This window comes from Rhodamnia argentea, chromosome 1 (assembly GCF_020921035.1).
Source record: "Rhodamnia argentea isolate NSW1041297 chromosome 1, ASM2092103v1, whole genome shotgun sequence".
In the NCBI taxonomy this organism is placed as follows: Eukaryota; Viridiplantae; Streptophyta; class Magnoliopsida; order Myrtales; family Myrtaceae; genus Rhodamnia; species Rhodamnia argentea.
In genome coordinates this window covers 12939635-12959035 of record NC_063150.1, presented here as the reverse complement: position 1 = coordinate 12959035, position 19401 = coordinate 12939635, and the positions used below count along the sequence as shown (strand labels likewise).

The window sequence follows — 19401 nt, the reverse complement described above, 5'->3', positions numbered from 1 at the left end:
GAACTAATTTTCATGTCACAAAAAAGCCCAGACTACCAAAATCTTCGATCGGGAAATATGCTAAAATCTACTAAGAGCTCCCTCGCGTTTCGAAAATCTCCTAAAATTTCTAATTTTGCCGTAAGATTTTAACACAAAAAATAGTTTTGGGGTAAATATGGCATGGACATATCAGTTTGAGTTTTTTTTTTTTTTTTTTGCTTTTAAAAGGTGGGGAAGATGAAAACAGAGTCATTTTCAACAGCAGGAAAGAAAACTGGAAAACGATTGTTCAAAACCAAACGCAAACAGTGGTTTTGCCTTCTCGTTTGAGTCAATGGACTACAAAATTCGGACAAAAGCAAGGCATCTCCATCCATGGATGGATGACGAGTAACCTTCACTTTGCTTTTGTTCCTTAATATATTCGACTTCTGGAAGGATTAATGATAATCTTTTAGTGTCTTCACCGATAGTGGTCGAGGCGGCGAAATTATTGGACACTATTATAATCTTGTCCTCCAAAGATGTGGATTCAAATCAAAGCAAAAAGAGAGGAGAGAAATTAATCAAAAAAAAAACTAAATAATTTAATCAGTCAAAATAAGCCCAATCTCGTAAAGATTGCACAACGTTGACATGAACATTATTTTTTTACTACCTTGTTTTTTTTTAAAAAAAAAAAAGGAAAAATCTGAGAGTTTAACTTAGAATTTTTTTTTTTTTTTGCTTCGTTTATTTGACAAAAAATAAATGATTTGGATAATATTTTCGACTCCGTTCGGCTTTTTATGGTCCGGGGTGATGCGAAAAACAAATGCAGTATTAAAACAACCAAAGAAAAAAGAAAAGAAAAACAACATCATCATATCATGTCCACACTAAAAAGCAAGGACATTGTGAAATTCTTTTTGGATTTGGTCTTAAGTGAAGACCCAAAATTATGCTTTAGAGAGTGGTTGGACCACTTTGAAATTGCACTCACCCAATCATTGCATCTATGTAAGTATATTCCATCTTGTGTGACGAAGCAAGGTCCATCATTGGTCAGTTTTTCTTTTAAAAAAAGAGTAAGTAGCAATTTAGGAAATAAACTTCCTATTTATACTTGAGATGAAATCAATTCTTTTGCTAGTGGAAATAATTTCCCTTCACATATTTGTCCTTGAAGATTTTTATGTCCATAAAAGGAATAAAAACGGAGGAACAAAGGCTTGCTTTTATTTTTTTGGCATAAAAAGTCGAACTTTTAAAGAATAGGTTGATAACTTTTAGGAAGCTGCTAGTCCGACAAGATCGTTAGTTATTTCTAATCACGCAATTTCCCAATCAATGAGTACTTTATGCAAAACATGCGATGATGGTGTGTAAATCTACAGTTGAAATTGTATCGTCCCTGATAGTATTATTAAGAAAGCATATCCCTAGCTTTTATTTCTTTACACTCTCTCACATGTAAATCGGTCCCTCACACATGCAAGAATTGATTATACATCGTGAAAAGGGTACGGGTTTATTTTTGTACAAGTAGCTTGTGCATGTGCATCCAATAAATAGAAATAAATTATGGAAAGCGAAAGTAAAATGATATTTAACTTTAAAAAAAAAAATGAAAAGTTCGGCAGACTGACTAAAAGAAAGGGCAAAATTCAGCCATCACGAAGATGCAAATTGCATCTTCGTTTTGGCTTTTGTGCACGTTGCGCTTGTCCGATTCCATTTGATAATTGGTGGCGGCTGGGTTCCATGATCCTCGGACCCCCTTCTTCTTTTCTTTTCTTTTCTTTTTTTTTCAAAAGGGGGGAGATTACAACAATATTAGGTTCGAATAAAATAATTCTAAACCACGAATCTTGTCTTTTATCTTCAAATGATTAGTGCATTTTTGCATTAAATCCCCAATTTTGACTACATATATAATTACAAAACATATGGGTCGACATCCTATTGATTGAGTGTTGACAACCGGAGATTGGAGGAAATGGAGAGAGGCAGAGACAAAAAAGAGAGACAAATTGAGAATCCGGTGTCGATACGATATTGGAATGTCCAATTTAAAGGTTTTTAATTAATAGGTTAATGTGAATTACATATATAGAAGACCCATCAAAATCCCATATTAAATGGAATTGGGGTAGCCCGCTTTATTAAAAGGCCCGAAACTCCTACGAGATCGTTAAAATCATGTTAGCATATAGTCCTAGATTATTATTATGTGATTCGTCCTCAAAGTAAGAACATTTTTACACACTTATCATATTGAGTGTGTACTAAAGAATGGGCCCAATAACAAAAAAAATATAAAAAATACTCTAACTTTAACATTTGTGATAATTATATCCAAAACTTTATTTTGTCTCATAAAAGGCCTTTAACTTTTTTTTTTTCCTAATTGAGAATTTTTTTGGGTATTAGACCGATAGAATTGGAATAAAAGTAAAAATTGAAGGTTTTTTATGACACAAAATAAAGTTTTGGATATAATTGTCACAAATGCTAAAATTTGAAATTTTTTTGGGTATTAAGCCCTAAAAAATAATTATGCAATCGAACACATATATGTTTCATTACATTGCCAACGGATCAAGACGAATTCCCATGATTGCTTCAAAAATCTCTACACCAAACTAAACTTCGATGTCGCCGCAACTTAGATGCTCATCTAATTGAATTATTTTGTATGTGCATCATACATTTGTACGTTGGTACCTAAGATCTTCTATACAATATCTCCATTATTGGTTTTTTTCCCCTTTTTGCCCTCATCTTGGATATACGTTGATCGACTGCTCCCGTACCATGACTGCCATTTTATATGATGTAATCGCTTACGTCATTTTGTTCTCCCAACATGGCGATTCCGTTGGATGTTCTTAATTAAACAATTAAAGATCAAAGAATCCATCATTATACAATTAAACATGTATTTTAAAGAGATTTTCTGGATTCAACTTGCGAATAATATTTTTGATTTTGATTTTGATTTGGAGTTGTTCACGCTTTATTCCGTGGTAATGATGACTTTACTTTTTCAGTCTTCTTTTTCCTACCAAATCGAATATTAAACTACAAAGAACTGGCGAGGTTAGTCGTAATTTAACTTGAATTTCCAACTTGTGCGCTAAACTATAAGTAAGTATTCATGTGAAGCAGATCGCACTTGGACATGATAAAAGTTACGCGAATTTGTGAATTATTCTTGATGTGCCTGACAAAGTACGATGCCAAAATTGATCCATTGACGAACTAACATCGGCATTAATATCATACATTACTCACTTTTTGGGAGGTGGGACGATAGCCAGAACACCGGAGTGGAGAAAAAAGAAAGAGAGAGAAAGAAAAGAAAGAAAACGATACGAAAACACTAGTGCCCTAGGACGAAAATGCCCTTGGGAATGTCGGAGAAATTAACATGTGAACGGCACGTGCTCACCGGCTAGGGAAGATCTGGCCGACGAGCAGAGCTACAAGGTGATTTGAGACTACTTCAAATCATTCGTTGTTATTCATTCATTTCGATTTGTGTAAGCAATACAAATGATTATTTTTTATGAAAGTAAGTCATCTTAAATTACTTACTTCAAAATCTTAAATTACTTACTTCGAAAGCTTATTTGGACAAGATCCACTTACAAGGAAAAAAAAAAAAAACAGCCCATTTTCTAGGGCTACTTGAAAGTTTCCGTTGGTCTAATATAGGGTTAATGCCATAGAAAACTCCAAATTAGTATATACGTGACAAATTTACCCTAAACTATTTTTTTTACCATGAACAACCTCAAATTGGTACACATGTGATAAGTTTACCTCAAATTATTTTTTGACCATCAAAATCCTAAACTGGTACTTTTATGACAAATTTACCATAAACTAATTTTTTTGACCAAGAAAAGTTCTAAGTTGGTACACCCATAACAAATTTACCCTCTATTAAATTAGATTAATACCACTAAAAATCTCAAATTAATAAACTTGTGACAAACAGAGAGTAAAAATCCTAAATTGATATACCCGTGAACTACCACATGCTTTCGACTTAGTAATTTGATGGTTAGATTTAACGAAAATTAACGGATGGTAAATTTGTCATAAATATACCAGTTTGTGATAAATTTGTCAAAGTGTACTAGTTTGGGATTTTCGATGGTCAAAAAAATAATTTGGGATAAATTTGTCATAGGTATACAAGTTTAAGATTTGTCGTGGTATTATTAAAGGGTTAATATTACAGAAAACCCTAAATTGATATACATGTGATAAATTTACCTCAATTTTTTTTTTGCTACAAAAAATTATAAACTGGTACATTTGTGATAAATATACTCCAAATCGGTACACTTATGACAAATTTACCCTTCGTTAGTTTTCATTAAATCTAACCATCAAATTGTTAAGTTGGATGACACATGGCGGTTCACGGGTATACCGGTTTGGGTTTTTACCATCTATTTGTCATAGGTGTATCAATTTGAGAGTGTTCGTGATATTAACCCAAGTTAAAGTAGGGTAGATTTGTCATAGATATATCAATTTGAGATTTTTCGTGATAAAAAAGTTAGTTTAAAGTAAATTTGTCACAGATGTACTAACTTAGGATTTTTGATAGTCAAAAAATAATTTATGATAAATTTATCATAGGTATACTAGTATGAAATTTTTCGTGATAAAAAAATGATTTTGGATAAAGTTATCACATGTGTAGTAATTGTATTAACCCGTATATAAAAGGCCTTCTCTTCTCTTCTCGTAGCACTACGGAAGGAGACACTCGCGCTCTTTCTTCCTTTTTGACACGCTCAAATCTCCGACCACCCACTTCTTCCTTTCTCGCCGTTTCCGAGAAAACTTTCGGTCCATTTTCCCTGTCCTTTGCCGCATTTCTCGCCGAATGCCGCTTCGTTTTCTCTCCATCCTGACATGAACTTAACATCTTCCGCTCCGACCTCCGCCTCCTCCTCTCTACGCTTTCCCTCGACTCGGCCGCCTGATCCTCGCTGGAGACACGCGCGAGCTGCGCCACCGTCGAGTAGAGAGGACTTCAGATCCAGGCTCGTGGAGAACTCTCTCAGTCTCGACAGCGACGACGCCTCCGGATCCGCCCATCACTCAAGGTCGGTCTCCGGCCCTGCGGCGGCTCCCAATCGGCTCCGGCGCCTGGCCTCGGAGTTCCGGTCCCTGGCGGAGCCTATAGACAGGGTGAAGCGGCTCCTGCACTACGCGGAGATCCTGCCTCCCTTTGACGAGTCGGCTCGGCTCGACGCAAACAGAGTCCCCGGTTGCGCGACGCGGGTGTGGCTCGAGGTCGGGACGTACGGCGGCGGGGGGAGGGGGAGGAGGATGAGGTTCAGGGCGGACAGCGACTCAGAGATCTCGAAGGGGTTCTGCTCGTGCCTGATCTGGGCGTTGGACGAGGCGGAGCCGGAGGAGGTGATCGCGGTGAGGGCGGAGGATCTGGCGGCGATCAACGTGGGCCTCGTGGCGCACTCGAGGGCGAACACGTGGCAGAACGTGCTGACGAGTATGCAGAAGAGGACCGAAGCTCTTATCAGGGAGGGATCGACGGAGCCTGATCGGGAGCAGCAGGGACCAGCGGAAGTCAACCGTCGGTTAGTTAGAAATCTCTCTCTCTTCTCTGTTTATGATTGCACCATTCGTCGTCGGATGGGACAAAGGGAAAATTCTAAGTCCGAAGTGCTCTTATTTTCTTAAATAAAAGCATCAAATAAATTTTGTTACAATTAACAATCAAGTATTCTCATTTTCTCAAACAATAATATAAAGTGAACTTCTTTCAAATAAGAGCATGAAATAGCCATAAAACTTCAAAAAATGACTTAATTTCAAGGCATTTTCGTCTTTTTCCTTATTTGATTTTTTTCTTTTTCTATCGTACTTTTCCTTTTTTGTTTCCTTAAAAATTAATTAAAAAAAAACAACACATAGAGGAAGTTAATGGGGGGCAACGGAGGCTAGCGAGAGTCAGGCCATCTCCTAGATCCGGGCGAGGACCGGCGACCCCCGCCATGTTAGGATCGGGCGGGGGGCTAGGCAAGGGTCGGCGGCCCCGGCCCAAATCCGGGAGAGATCTTGACCCTCTCCCGATTTTGGCGAGGGCTCTAGCCCTCGCATCTAGTCGCCGACCCCTGTCGAGTCGCCAACGACCCCGCACCAGCTATGGGTCGACGGCCACAGGCGGGAGAGCTGGCCACCCTACCCCATGTGTGGCTATTTAAAAAAAATTAAATATAAAAGGATAAAATAAACAAAAAATCAAAATGGAAAATGGTGAAAATGCCCTTTAGGCTAGACTTTTTTTTGAAACTCTATGGCTACTTGAGGCCCGATTAGTGAGTTGTGGGCCATCAATTGATTTGAATTGTCAAATCTGATGTCATAAAGAGAATTTTTCATAATGAAAAGATATTAATGAAGGATTAGGAATAATGACACGATAAGCAACTTGTTTTTTCTACTTGGAACTGTTGAAAGGAAATTTTTCGATCCTTTCCTGTCCAATTATCCTTCTCCTTTTTCTTTTTTTTTTTGGCACTAGCAGATGCAGTAGTCCGAACAGTGCCAGGTGCCAATGCCAAAAAGAAGCTTGAGCCTCGCAAAGGTGTAGACGCAATGGGTGTAATGAAATGGGATTCAATGTCCATAATGCATATCATCTGTGCCCGGCTTGACTCGCTTGTTATACATAGCTCGAGACTCAGCTCGTGTTGAGTCCGGTGTGTTAGGAGAGAAGAACTTGTACCGATATCTCAATCGGAACATGGGTTTGATTGAACGAAATCTCTGGAGCTCGAATAGATTATATTCTTCTATCCGAACTGAGTCGACCCGATCTAATTTGAATTGTAAATGAATAACTATCTCAACCCGAGTCGGGTTTCATCTCGAGCTCAAATTTCGAAAGATAAAATGCCAGTTCACAAACGCAATTGTGCCAGTGAACTATATCCCTGAGGCAGACTAATTTTACCAGGGGAGACGTCATTGGCATGCACAGTACACAAGTCGTTCCTATTGGCTCTTTCTCACCAAACAGGCTTTTTCTCCTCTTTGAAGTGTAGTTATTTAATTCTAGTGTCGGCTTCCTGTGAATTTCTAGGTAATTGCAAAGACCACGTCACCCCAACTGAGGAGGAGGAGGAGGGGATGAGGATGGTCAATTTGTTTGTTTATGTTGACTGCAGGAAGTAAAAGTCTACCATCGAAATCCGCGAAATGCGTGCCGATGGGAAGTGATGACAAAATATGAATGAACTGACAGACTGGGAAGCCTCGCGACTTTTGGGGACCGTTTGCCGGATTGGGCTTCTTCACCTTGTCATCCTTTTCCAATAGTATATTATTTCTTTAATTTGCACGAGAGGATAATGAAAAATCACGTAAAAGATCCATGGACTTCGATTCAATATGTGATATCGTCATCGAATATTTAACTTATTTAATATGGTCCATAAAGTTTAGTACAATGTGCAATGTCGTTTATAAATTTTTTAATTTGTTTAATGTGGCCCATGAACTTTTGATCTAATGTTCGGTTTGGTTAGCGAATTCTTAGATATTTTTCGTATAGTTCAAAGACTATATTGAATATTTACAATAGTGTAAAATCATTATTGAATAAATTAAAATTTTAGACACGATATTTCACATTGAGCGAAAGTTCAAAGAGCCCATTGCATAAGTCAAAAGTTCAGAAACGATATTACACCTTAGATCAAAGTTTATGGATCATTTATCCTCCAATAATATTCCATAATGATAAGATCTTTTGTTAGTAGAGGGTGGAGACTCTTCATTTGATCGAGCCTTTCCTACCGTTAAAACTCTTATCAAGTTTTGTTTGACTGTTGGATTAACTTCTATCGAGAAAAGTGGGTCCAAATCTCATGATATTGCCATTTCGAACACTACTTAATTACCCTTAGAAGTATTAGAATATCCTAGTAAAGAGCTTAAATTTATAGATGGAGAGAAATTACATATGAAAAATATATATAAATCCAGTAGATAAGTATTGTGAAATGCTTCAAATTCTTTTTCGCGTGAAAGCCGGATTAAGAACAATGCGTGAAACTTGACGAGCAGAGGTCGTACACACGGATAACCTGGAGTAGGAACTTGAATTTATTTATTTTTTGTTCGGGTAAGATTACATATTCATGAAAATAATATACAACTGAAAACTCACGCAGAAGCGACGCATGACATTTTAGCAGGCATAAGAACATCTCAAGTATTAATATTTGTGTACGGTGCTCACTTTGGTGCCAATAAATTTTTTTTTGGATCACTTAAATGCCAAATTGGAGAGAAAACAATCATTTCGGTGCCAACGGCGAGAAATTTCGACGACCTCATTAGAGTCGGCACTTAAACAATCATTTAAAAAAAATTAGCATTTGAGTGAATAAAAAAAAAAATATTGGCACCAAAATAAACGCCGTACACAAATATTGACACTTGAGATGTCCTTTTGCCTATTTTAGCAAAGCAAAGGTCTTCCGCCTTGCATGACATGAGAAATTATGAGCATGTCGGTTGGACCATATCAATAAATAGTTAAACTCGATCGAGTTATCACGTGAATAATTCCATGTATATACCTTTTGTTTATGCCTGTAAAAAAAATATAGTGTATTCATTATATAACAGTTTTTGGGTAATTGTTATGCTAATAGTCTATCTTAGGCCACAAAAAATAGATAATAATTAATTAAAAATTATTGCAGAGTCCACTCTTTTAAGAATTTTTGGCTTATAACTTATTGTTATTCTAAACAGTCATCCAAAAACTTGTTATGTTAACAAAGTCCAAAAATAGAAAATCTTTTCGTTCACGTTTTCAGCTAAAAAGAAAAAAAAATGAAAAGAAAACCTTTTGGTACGGAAATTTGGAGTTTTTATTTCCCAATACTTGTTTATGGAGAAAAATCTCCAAAAAAGAGAGTACTTTCAAAGTTATTTACTTTTTTTTTTGGTCGAAAAGTTATTTACTTATTGAGAGCACTTTGTGCCATGGAAGCATCTATCCGACTTTTCTTGTTGTTTGCTTTGTGAATTCTTAATATCTCAGACAAATAATAGGGAATCTGAAAATTCGCCCTTTTCATGATTAAAAAAAAAAAAACTTTTTAGCCAACATTGAATGTTATATATAATAAGGAAAGTTCCTAATAACATGGTAATTGTTACTTATTTAAATTTACTGTACGTAATAATATCCAGTCAAATTATGTTACAATAAGTATAACTGTTCATAGTTATTTGGTTTCACAATATATGGAAACATAACAAAATTCTCAACTCACAAGAAGTTAGCTTCACTTGAAAAAGTGAGGTAAACTTCAATATGGATGTGGGGAATTTCTATCCGTGACAGGCTTTTTCGAGTGAGACCTGAAAGCGAAAGCAATTGAGAGCGCCATGGGAAGGTGACCCATCCGTCGGTTGCGGTCGAGTGCATGCTCTACGAGGGCGACACCATGTCCGAGAAGAACTTCGTTGCCGTCGATCACGTCTCACTGGGGGATTCAATTCACTGTGAGCATGCGTGCCTCTTTCGTTTTACCTTCGTGGGTTTAAAATAATTGAGTGTTGGTTGAAGTTGATTTGTTTATTGTAGACTTTTCAGTGCTTGATATTACTAATCTTTTCAAGTCATGTCGATGATTCCCATAGCTTGTGGACCACATGTAAATTGCTTCCAACATACACGAAGAACTGACCAAAAATAAAACGAGAAAAAAAAAAACATACACGAAGAAGATAAAAAAAAAAAAAAATACACAGAGAAGATAAATCTCTTACCGAACTAACACCAAGTCAACAAGCGTTGAAGAACTGGCCAAAAATAAAAAGAGAAAAAAAAAACATACACAAAGAAGATAAACCTCTTACCGAACTAACACCAAGTCAACAAGCACAACATAATAAAGTTTTAGACCTAAGCAAAGCCCTTAAACTGTTTTGTCTAAACTTGAAAAAGTAAAATTCGAAAATATTTCCTAAAATAAAGATAAAAAAAATATTTTCTCTCAATTTAATGGAGTAATTGTGAGAAAGATAGATTCCACATCATCTTCGAATGACTACCACCGAATAAAGTTGTATAGCAACGTCCCGTGTTTAAACTGAATCATTGAAACTTCGACTCCTGCATCATCAACCTGTGCTTTGCATAATGTCTTTGAACCATAGTAAAGTTTAACTATCTATTTTGGAGAGAGAGAGAGAGAGAGAGATCAACTGAATTTCATTACTATACTGACTAATGACTCCTGAATCGGTTAATTGGTTCCCGAGTCCAAACGAAAGAATGAGAAGGGACCTGTCGTCTAGCCCGTCCTACATCATGGGCACAGTCATCTCTCGGTCCGTCAACGAACCAAAAAAACCACAAAAATTGCTCTCTTGCTCATCTCAAAGTTGCTTTACAGGAAATTGCCTCACATGATCCGCTAGAAAGGATATGCTAAAACTAGAAAACCATTTGACCGTCTGAGAGCAGGTCTCTGCACTGCGACATGAGCAAAGGCTGTAATACACGACCCTCCGCAATAATGTGGAGACCCAAGTCCTGCAGCTCAGTTACTCGTACAAATGAGCTCAAATCCAAGATCTTCTGCCAACTCAGAGACGTGTTCAGCTTATGGCACAAACTCTTCACACCTTGCACAGTGAATAGAGATTACTGTCCCAGTTTAAGAGCACACCTAAAAAGAACGCTCTGCCAGGGCTAGTGCACGAGAAAATTCTCATTAGACGCCCTCGTTTTAAGCTCTACACATGCAAGGAGTCAGAGGATTCTCCCATATATCATAGTTAGGAAATGTCTCCTCGGGCAATCCAGTCCTTGTCTGGTGGGTTACGACTACATCCTCAACAAATGTCGCCCAACCCATGTAGGGATCACCGAAAGATTTAGACATGAGGCCCTTATCAGGTTTTATTGATTTAAGCCGGTGGCCCATGTATCTCCGTGCCCCAATTATCAATTTAGCGAAATTGCCTCCATGGGTCATCACAAAAACATCAGACTTCAAGCATACCAGAAAATCAAGGGCTGCCAAGCTTGTCACGTGCTTTCTGAAACCATCAAGCTCCTCCTTTGTCGTCAGCTCCTCCTTTGTCACCTGTTATTTGGTGTGATATAAATGAGGGTCTCAAGGTATCGGACTCGATGCTTACCCATGCTGATTATAGACTTTGAAACTTCTTGGTGTGCATCTCATCATTCATAAGAAAAAAATATTAACAAGCAAAGATCCCCAATGACAATCTTAACCGAATCTTCCATGAAGCATTGCAGAGTTACAAATGTTGCCTTTTTCTATCCAAAATAAAAAGACTGTTCCGAATATGAAACACTATCTTCAGTATGCAAAAAGTTGCACTTCAACTTTCATACATTTCAGTATGCATAAAGCTGTAATTGGGTGTTTTAGAAACGACGACATGCAAAAAGGTATTGCTTGATAGTCCAAGTAAGTGACGAAAGGAAGCGACAATCAGAGAAAATGCATAAGCAATCAATCTCCTTCTATTGTTAATCCTTTGCCACTCGCAGCCTATGCACAATTTCAAGCCTCAATATCATCCATTACTTAAGTATCCTTGGACATGCTTCAAAAGGAGGCATTTTCAGACCTCAGGCCTCTATATACCTTGATGATATACGTGGTAATTTAATCTGGATGTACCAAAACTAAAACAGCAGTATTTAGTAGCTAAACTGCAACTATACAAGAAAATGGCAAAATTGTAGAATAATGAACAAGGAATCATATTCTTGCTGGAAAGAAGATTCAACGTGAGTTTCCCACTGCTCCTTGCAAGATTTAATAGAAACTAGCAAGTGGCCACTCACCAAGTTGATTGAGAATCTAAATGGTCTAATACGAATAAATAAAGGTCTCACCAGATTGGGGAACATGTTCCTTAGTGGTGCCAATCGATTCTGACCACCATATACCTGCCCAGAGGCAACATAAATTTGAGTTTCCTTGGGATAACCCATTGCTCGCAGAATCACAGCAACTTCCCCTGGCTCAAGAGGACATCGGCCTTCCTTCCTCTTCTGCAGGGCCAGCTGCCATAGATGAGAACCATTCTGCAGGCACGAGCAATTGAAGAAAGTGATGGAGAGCATGTTTCTTTTAATTCCCATCTAACATAAAGAGCCAAAACTTTTTCCCACCAACTCACTTTATACCGCCGAGGCCATTCCTTTTTTCTGTATTCAGCCATTTTAGCTTTCTCCTCCCTTGTCCCCACAAAATCGCAAAAAGACAAGCCAACCATCCCTTTCTCAAACCTAAGATGAAGCGCCCTGTTTCAAAATACAGTCAGGTCCATGAGGTATTATGATTTAGCAAATATTAAGTGATGCAGTTGCATACATGTAGGGATTCTGACTGCCAGTGCGGTTTCTCATCCTTGATGCCAGTAAATTCGACATTTCTTCAATTTCTGGGAGAAACTTAAGAGCATGGTAATTCACCCTGCACCTAAGTCTGTTGATCTCTGGGGGAACATTATCATACCTAATCAAGAAAGGGTCGATGATAAGAAAGGACTTAAAATACTTTGCATGAGGACCTCAGAGTGATAGAAAAATCACAGTATATATAAAAATAACTGACTTACCCAAGACGATCGACAAAGGGTTTAAGCGACATTATCTTTTTCTCCTTGATGCGAGGTAGAACATTGTCAATGTAAAATTGTGCGGGTGCATATTTTGGAATATTCTTCACTGTCCGTCTATGAAACAAACAAATACTCAAGCCATTAATGCCAGATGCAACTCTAAGTAAACCATCAACCACATCGTAATACTGGCAAGTTGAACACAAGTTGGAATTGCCAGAAACATGTCATATGTGCTCTATTTAACTTGATGGTTCACAACTGAAACCAACAATTCCCATAAGACAGCCCTTCGTAGTTTTGGTTATAAAGTAACCCGTTTTCCAAAGGTTAAATCAATTGGTGTCCAACATGATGATATGGCCATCACCATTTTTTGTCTCACTACCCATACATTCTATCTAGTTCTATTCAGTACAATTTATGTGGTCTCAGAAACCATCGGCCAGAGGAAATTAAATTGATACTACTATCACATACTTATTCCTTATAAACTGCTTATCCAAATTAAGGACATGCTGATGGACCATCACTCTATTCACATCATAAACCAAGCTAATCAAGTACTTAATAACTGTAAGACTAAATAAAAAGAGTCAGCGCATGCATTTGTAGCAGCATAGGAATATCACCCAGCCACATTTTTATTGACTTGCTTAGTAAACTTAAAATCCATAGTTATGATCTGTCATCTGCCAACTTTGCAACAAAAGCAACCTTGTTTACAACAGAACTTAGAAGCAACCATTAAAGCAGTCTCCATATGTGCAATGTGCATGTCTGTGTGCGCATGTCCTATACACGTAGACAAAAAGAGACCAATATGCACCTTCACAAACAAATTTTACCCCCTATATGCAATATGCTTTCTTCACCAACACAACATCAGGTAGGCAATTTGTTCTTTTGACCTCTAAAAGTCTACTTGATATTTAGCAAAGCCTATGTCTAGGCAATACTTCTTTGAATTAGTGAAAAACAATCTGTAATTGGTGGTAATGATTAGGAAGCAGCAAACATAATCTCATCTAACCTGATGCTTGTCAACAGCTCTGACTTATCAGTGAACCACTCAGGGATATCGCGCACAATCCGAACATCATCTTTCAGATAATCAATGAAATGGTCCACATCGAAAATATCCTCAAATTTCCTGCATGGACAGGAAAAGATCTATTGAAAAGCACACAAGAAGTTCCATGATACCAATTAAAGCAAATAAAAGATCATCCATAATTGCATCGTCTTTGTTGTCATCCAAATTTCATCACAAGATGTCATCCTATCCAAGAACATGCAATTGGTTACTGACATAACTGGTCAATGATGCATGACTAAGAAAATACATAGATAATTCTATGTTGGGGGAATCAAGCCATGTCCACTGATCAACTATCTGAAGTTTTATCTAGAAAAACTTTCCTAGTAGAGCAGAAGCACGGAGCAAAGCCCTTGAGAGGTCTAGCATACAATAACTTAGACTAACTGAGAAAATTTATAAAATAATTCAATGACTTCCCCTATATAATGAACTCCATCTCCTATGTATCAGAAAAGCCTGAACCAAACCTAGTGCAGCAAAGGTGTTGCAGTTTTAGTTAATTAAGAAGGAAAGGAAAAGGAGCAAGGGGAGAAGATATGAATGCAAAGTCCAGACACCTTACGTTTGATCTTTCCAGATCTGATCCTGCTTTAATACTGGTAAAATAAGAGTAGCATGCAAAATTTTAGCAACAGCAACAGCATTGCATATCTGCACAAAAATATGAATAAGATAGATTCTCATTAAGCCAGCACTAGATCAAAAGATTAAATTACATGCAGTATATTCTCAATGAGTGATGACAAACAGCACATCAAGTTAATGTAATCTTGTTCCTAGGAAATACTTGTCTAAATAATGCAAATTGTCCGTGCTGCATATGCTAAAAAGCATTGAATAGGAGGTCAAACTCCAATGGAAACTGTGGCAATCAAGAAGACCAAGACGTTTATTCAACTTATTCCACAAAGTACAGGAGCTACATTTATAGATTCTGTGTTCATAGATTTCGTAATTTCATAATGAATAGCTTAAAGGACTAAAAATACTTCTTATTGGAATGCCTCATGCTTTACAACAGGCAACTGTGACAAAAGGATCCCCAGTAAAAAAGAAAACAACTAAGCAAGAATACGAGTTTCCTAGTAGTATTAATATGTAAGCAACAAATCCAAATTCGTCTATGTCATAATTAACGTAATAGTGCAAGCATTTGAAAATATTTGAAAGAACCATTCATCAAAAGCATCTATTAAAAGCATAAGGAAATGTATGATGTAACTAACGTATCTTAATAACAACTTTGAATTTCCTTCTTCGCAAAATAGATCAAACCCATGAGTGTGAAATTATGCTGGCGTTGCATAAATCTGTTTTCAGTTTTCCTTAACAAGCAGGAAAAGTAGAACAAGTGAGTAGTAAACCAATCCATCCTCTTATTGTTTCCATGTGTATGTTCCACTCCGCTAAGAAGATTCTACTTCTTCTTAGTTCAAAATGTGAGATGAAGGATATAAAGCTGAGGTCTCTTCTAAGCAGATGGTAGGCATACTGAGCCTCAGAGACCACTAAATTTCACTTACGAAGCGCAAATATGCCAAAGCCTAAAACCTTGTTCAGGCCCAAATAATGAAAAGTTCATTGAATATAAGGATTTACTACAATGGCACATCTGCAAAAACATTCACATACATTCACATGCAAAGAGTCACTAATTTATTGTCCTGGAGTGAGAAGCATTGCCTGAAATCTACACTGCAGTAGATGCGTGGATAATTAAGGACATCCAACCAAATATGCCAATAAGCTGAAATTTCTCATTCAAATTGAGAAATTGATAGAGCAGAAATCATACCGCGATTCTTTGTTGATTCAAACCGCCCTCAGCATAGATGAATATGTAGCCATTTGTTTCATTCTCAGGAGGAACATCTGTACAGAGGATAAAAGGAAAGAACTCTGCATCACATTATGATGCCAAAAATTGCAGGAATATTTTTAAATGTCATGATCATTCCTTTCACACACAGAATTATGCTTAAAAGCTTTTGAGACAACTATGACAGTGTAAGCGCAGCTTCTGTTCACAGTAATTGTATGAAACATTCTTCATCACCTACCCGCGAGGTGCATCTAACGATCTAATGACATCGCTATACCTGGTAATTCCCATACTGGCTCCACGGAAGGAACTTACCAGAAGCCAGTAAGAGATCTTGAAACCGGGAAGGAAAGAAATATCTTCCCACACAAACATGACAAAGGAGAAGATACAAATTTCCAGATGCAAACAAACGTGATTGAGCAGATCTTTACAGGTCTAGAACTATCTAAACAGCAACTAGGGAAGGAGCACAGATGGAATGATGTTTTCCCATATATAGCTAAGTAATAGACATTCATGGTGCTAACAGTTGATTCAAGAATAGCAAATCCCAAGTCCCCTCGCTAACCCAGTTTCTTTAATTCTTTTTAAACTACTACTTTTGTCATTTTTCTTTGGGTACAGACAAGGAAAGACAAATGAGAAATAATGACATAATTTTGTATATAAAGAGTGATAAAGTATCGATCAAAGCCTAGGCCTAGTAGGCTACATACTCGATATTCCACCATCACGACGCTCAGCACAAGGCTTCCATGAAGTGGTTGCCGAGTATGGATTTTCCCAAAGCGAAGGAGACTCCTTGACCTAGCACAAGAATGCAGATTATTTAGCAACAGCCATTGTCACAGCACATACAGAAAGCGAAAAAGGAGAAGCTCAAACAAGATAGCTTGAAAACTCACACGAGGGCAATGAAGAACGATGCCATCTTTCCGGCAGAGGTATGGGGCATTCTGCAAGGTGCTCAAGGAGAAATTAGTAGAGAGCCAGTATGAGAATCATCTGTCAGTCTGGCTGACCATGACAATTCCGGAACTACGCATCAACTAAGATATATGTTATCAATAAGCTAACATGAAGTACCACAATGTGATCTCATAGACCTGAGGCCTCGCAAAAGCTTTTGGTTAGGACTTGCTTTGCGAATCTACAAAAGTGTACATGAGCAAGATACCTCAACTAAAAAGACCTATCGTAAAGATGAAGCCAAAACCCTAAAGCTGTTCAACTCTAAGCGTGGAGTCACAGCTCTTCCATATTCTTCGCAATGTAAAGACATACAAGCAATATTCAACAGCATTTCCCAGTTCTTCTGTACGATCGGGGCATCTCATGATCTCCAACCGCGATCGGCTTCCAAGTTCAGTGTTTGTCTACCTGAGCACTAGCAATTCAGCAGCCCAAAGACGTAGCGAAGAGCAGGAAAACCACTCACCAGGCGATGCACGATGGAGAAGATCGAGATCAGCCCGACGAGAGCGACGACGAGGAGCAGGAAGACCGAGATCCTGGAGCTGTGAGGGGAAACCCTAGGGTCATCGGGGAAATGAGGGGGGCAGAGGGAGTGGACGTGCGACCAGAGCGGACGGTCGCGATCCCGGGAGGAATGGCGTCCGCCGCCGCCGCCGTCGTCGTCGTCGTCGTGGCCGACGGGGCGGGAATCGGGGACGAGGGGCGAGGAGTCGCCGTCGCGCTTCATCGGAGAGGACGAGGCCCGGCTTCCGAGCGAGCTCGAGTGCCGGAGCTCGGCCATGGCTCGCTTCGGACTGAAGGCCAGCTTCGGTGATATGGTCGATCGTCGGTGTGACCAGACGCTGCCTGTTTTATTTACAGAAGGGAAGAAGAGGTTATGCCGGTACAGAGTCCTTGCGACAGAGTGAGAGAAAGACCAAGCGCAATTTTGCAGATCCAGCTCTAAATAGAGGCTAACGTAGGGCCCGTTTGAACCCCTCTAAAAATATCTAATTTTTTACAAAATAATTATGCATGACGCGAGAAAAATAATGCGTTGATGAATAAAACGTTTCTTCGTTCATCTGTTTAGAGGGTGAATGATAACCATTCAGTTGTCAAATAAATTTCAATTCTAGGATTAGAGGCGGCGGCGGGCAACCGGTGGCGGCGGCCGGCGATGGGTGGTGATCGGTGACGGCGGGTATTTGAGAAAATGTGAGATTTCTATTTTTATTTCTCGAAAAAGTAAAAAATTATTGTGTCTCATTTCTCATTTAAATCTATTTTTGAAACAACTTTTTATTTCAGAAATGAAAAAATAGAATTGCATTACCAAACGATTTACTGTTCCAAAAATATCTATTTTTGATACTTAGAGGGTGAATGATAACCATTCCGTTATCAAATAAATTTCAATTCTAGGATTAGAGGCGGCGGCGGGCGACCGATGGTGGCGGCGGCGAGGATGGCCGGCGACGGGTGGTGAACGGTATTTGAGAAAAGGTGAGATTTCTATTTCTATTTCTCGAAAAAGTAAAAAATTATTATTTCTCATTTCTTTTTCAAATCTATTTCCGAAACAACTTTTTATTTTTGAAATAGAAAAATAGAATTGCGTTACCAAACGAATTTATGTTCCAAAAATAAGTTTGGAACAGAAATTTTATTTCTGAAACGTTTTCATGCACCCACTTAACATGGGCCTTAGAATCACTCGCTCACAAATTTTTAAAAACAAAAAAAAAATTAGGGATTATGAAATTGGGCACATTGTGATATTGATGTGGCGATCCCTGCGTGCGTGCGTTCGTATTCGTCGGGTTAATCATTAATGTGAAATAAATGGAAGAGCAATGGGGGATTTTTATGCGGTAGATAGATATATTCTAATCGTTGAGCAATTCTTATGCTTTGTTTTACAATTTTTCAGTTGGCCAAATGATTTTTTTTTTAAGGATTTTGTTAGAAAAGATTTAAAAAATGAAAAAGAAAAAAAAAATTAAAATGTCGATATAAAATACGAACATCTAATTAAGTGCTAAATTTTTTGGACATAATGAAATTAACTATGTAAAACAATTGCATTGTGGGCAGATATGCTTTAAAAGGTCTTAATCCACAATCTTTCATAGAATACATAGTACATCCATACTCTTTCATTGAAGTTAACTATGTAAAACAATTTCTGACCCCTCCCCCCCCCAAAAAAAAAAAACTACGTAAAACAATTACGTTATTTGACAAGTTTTACAACTTGATTGTATTTTTTTGAAAGTTTTAGGACACAATTGCACTTTCCGATAAGTTATAGGATTTTAATTACACTTTTTGAAAGTTGTAGGAATCAATCGCACTTTCTAGATAAATTTTAGGACTTTTAACAGACCAATCCCTTCTTCTAACCTCCGAAATATTCTACACGAGAAAGCTGAATCCAAAAATATGCGGTGAAAGAGCTTGATTGTGGATATAACTTAAAAGATTTCCCATTGGCACCATGGTCCTTATGCTAGTTCGATATTGATATAGATGAGGAACTGCAATCAACCATTGTCTTCTCACGGAAATGATTGTTTCAATACAAATGAGGAATTGCAATCAACTTTTGATTATTGGCGACAAGTGATCCACTTGTGTGCGTTTGCTTCAACATTTTGAAAATCCATCCGGACAAATTTTGGGTATTTGACAACCATGTCCAAGTGTCTTCGGGCTCAATGCTTCAGCATTTTCGGAATGTTGAAGCTCCTAATTAACGAAAATTAGTCAGTTGTCTATTTTGCTCTTGAAACCTTACTAAAAATTCAATTTTACCCCTTTTAAAAAGTAAAACCCTAGATCTGCTATTCATGTTCTAGAGCGAGAGAGGTCG

General features: G+C 37.9%; 2 protein-coding genes across 2 annotated transcripts; one reads left to right on the top strand and one right to left on the bottom strand.

Moving 5' to 3' along the window:
- The first annotated feature begins 4713 nt into the window (after window positions 1–4713).
- LOC115751342 (sufE-like protein 2, chloroplastic) lies at window positions 4714–6806 on the top strand. Its single transcript, XM_048279700.1, has 2 exons — window positions 4714–5588; window positions 6539–6806. Exons 1-2 carry the CDS (start codon window positions 4900–4902, stop codon window positions 6585–6587), a joined length of 738 nt encoding a protein of 245 aa, XP_048135657.1. The 5' UTR covers window positions 4714–4899; the 3' UTR covers window positions 6588–6806.
- A 3573-nt stretch (window positions 6807–10379) lies between these two features.
- Window positions 10380–17437, bottom strand: LOC115751350 (protein PECTIC ARABINOGALACTAN SYNTHESIS-RELATED). Its single transcript, XM_030689237.2, has 11 exons — window positions 17011–17437; window positions 16478–16528; window positions 16289–16379; window positions 15543–15619; window positions 14310–14398; window positions 13679–13798; window positions 12643–12759; window positions 12396–12539; window positions 12202–12325; window positions 11915–12106; window positions 10380–11129 (listed from the first exon to the last, which is right to left on the bottom strand). Exons 1-11 carry the CDS (start codon window positions 17326–17328, stop codon window positions 10770–10772), a joined length of 1683 nt encoding a protein of 560 aa, XP_030545097.1. The 5' UTR covers window positions 17329–17437; the 3' UTR covers window positions 10380–10769.
- Between the last annotated feature and the right edge of the window lie 1964 nt (window positions 17438–19401).

Coding starts and splice junctions, on each gene's coding strand:
- LOC115751342 (XM_048279700.1), top strand. CDS start 4,900: ATGAACTTAACATCTTCCGCTCCGACCTCCGCCTCCTCCTCTCTACGC. Junction 5,589..6,538: donor CCAGCGGAAGTCAACCGTCG/GTTAGTTAGAAA, acceptor TGGCACTAGCAG/ATGCAGTAGTCCGAACAGTG.
- LOC115751350 (XM_030689237.2), bottom strand. CDS start 17,328: ATGGCCGAGCTCCGGCACTCGAGCTCGCTCGGAAGCCGGGCCTCGTCC. Junction 12,540..12,642: donor CCCTTTGTCGATCGTCTTGG/GTAAGTCAGTTA, acceptor TTTCTTGATTAG/GTATGATAATGTTCCCCCAG. Junction 12,326..12,395: donor GGCAGTCAGAATCCCTACAT/GTATGCAACTGC, acceptor ATTTTGAAACAG/GGCGCTTCATCTTAGGTTTG.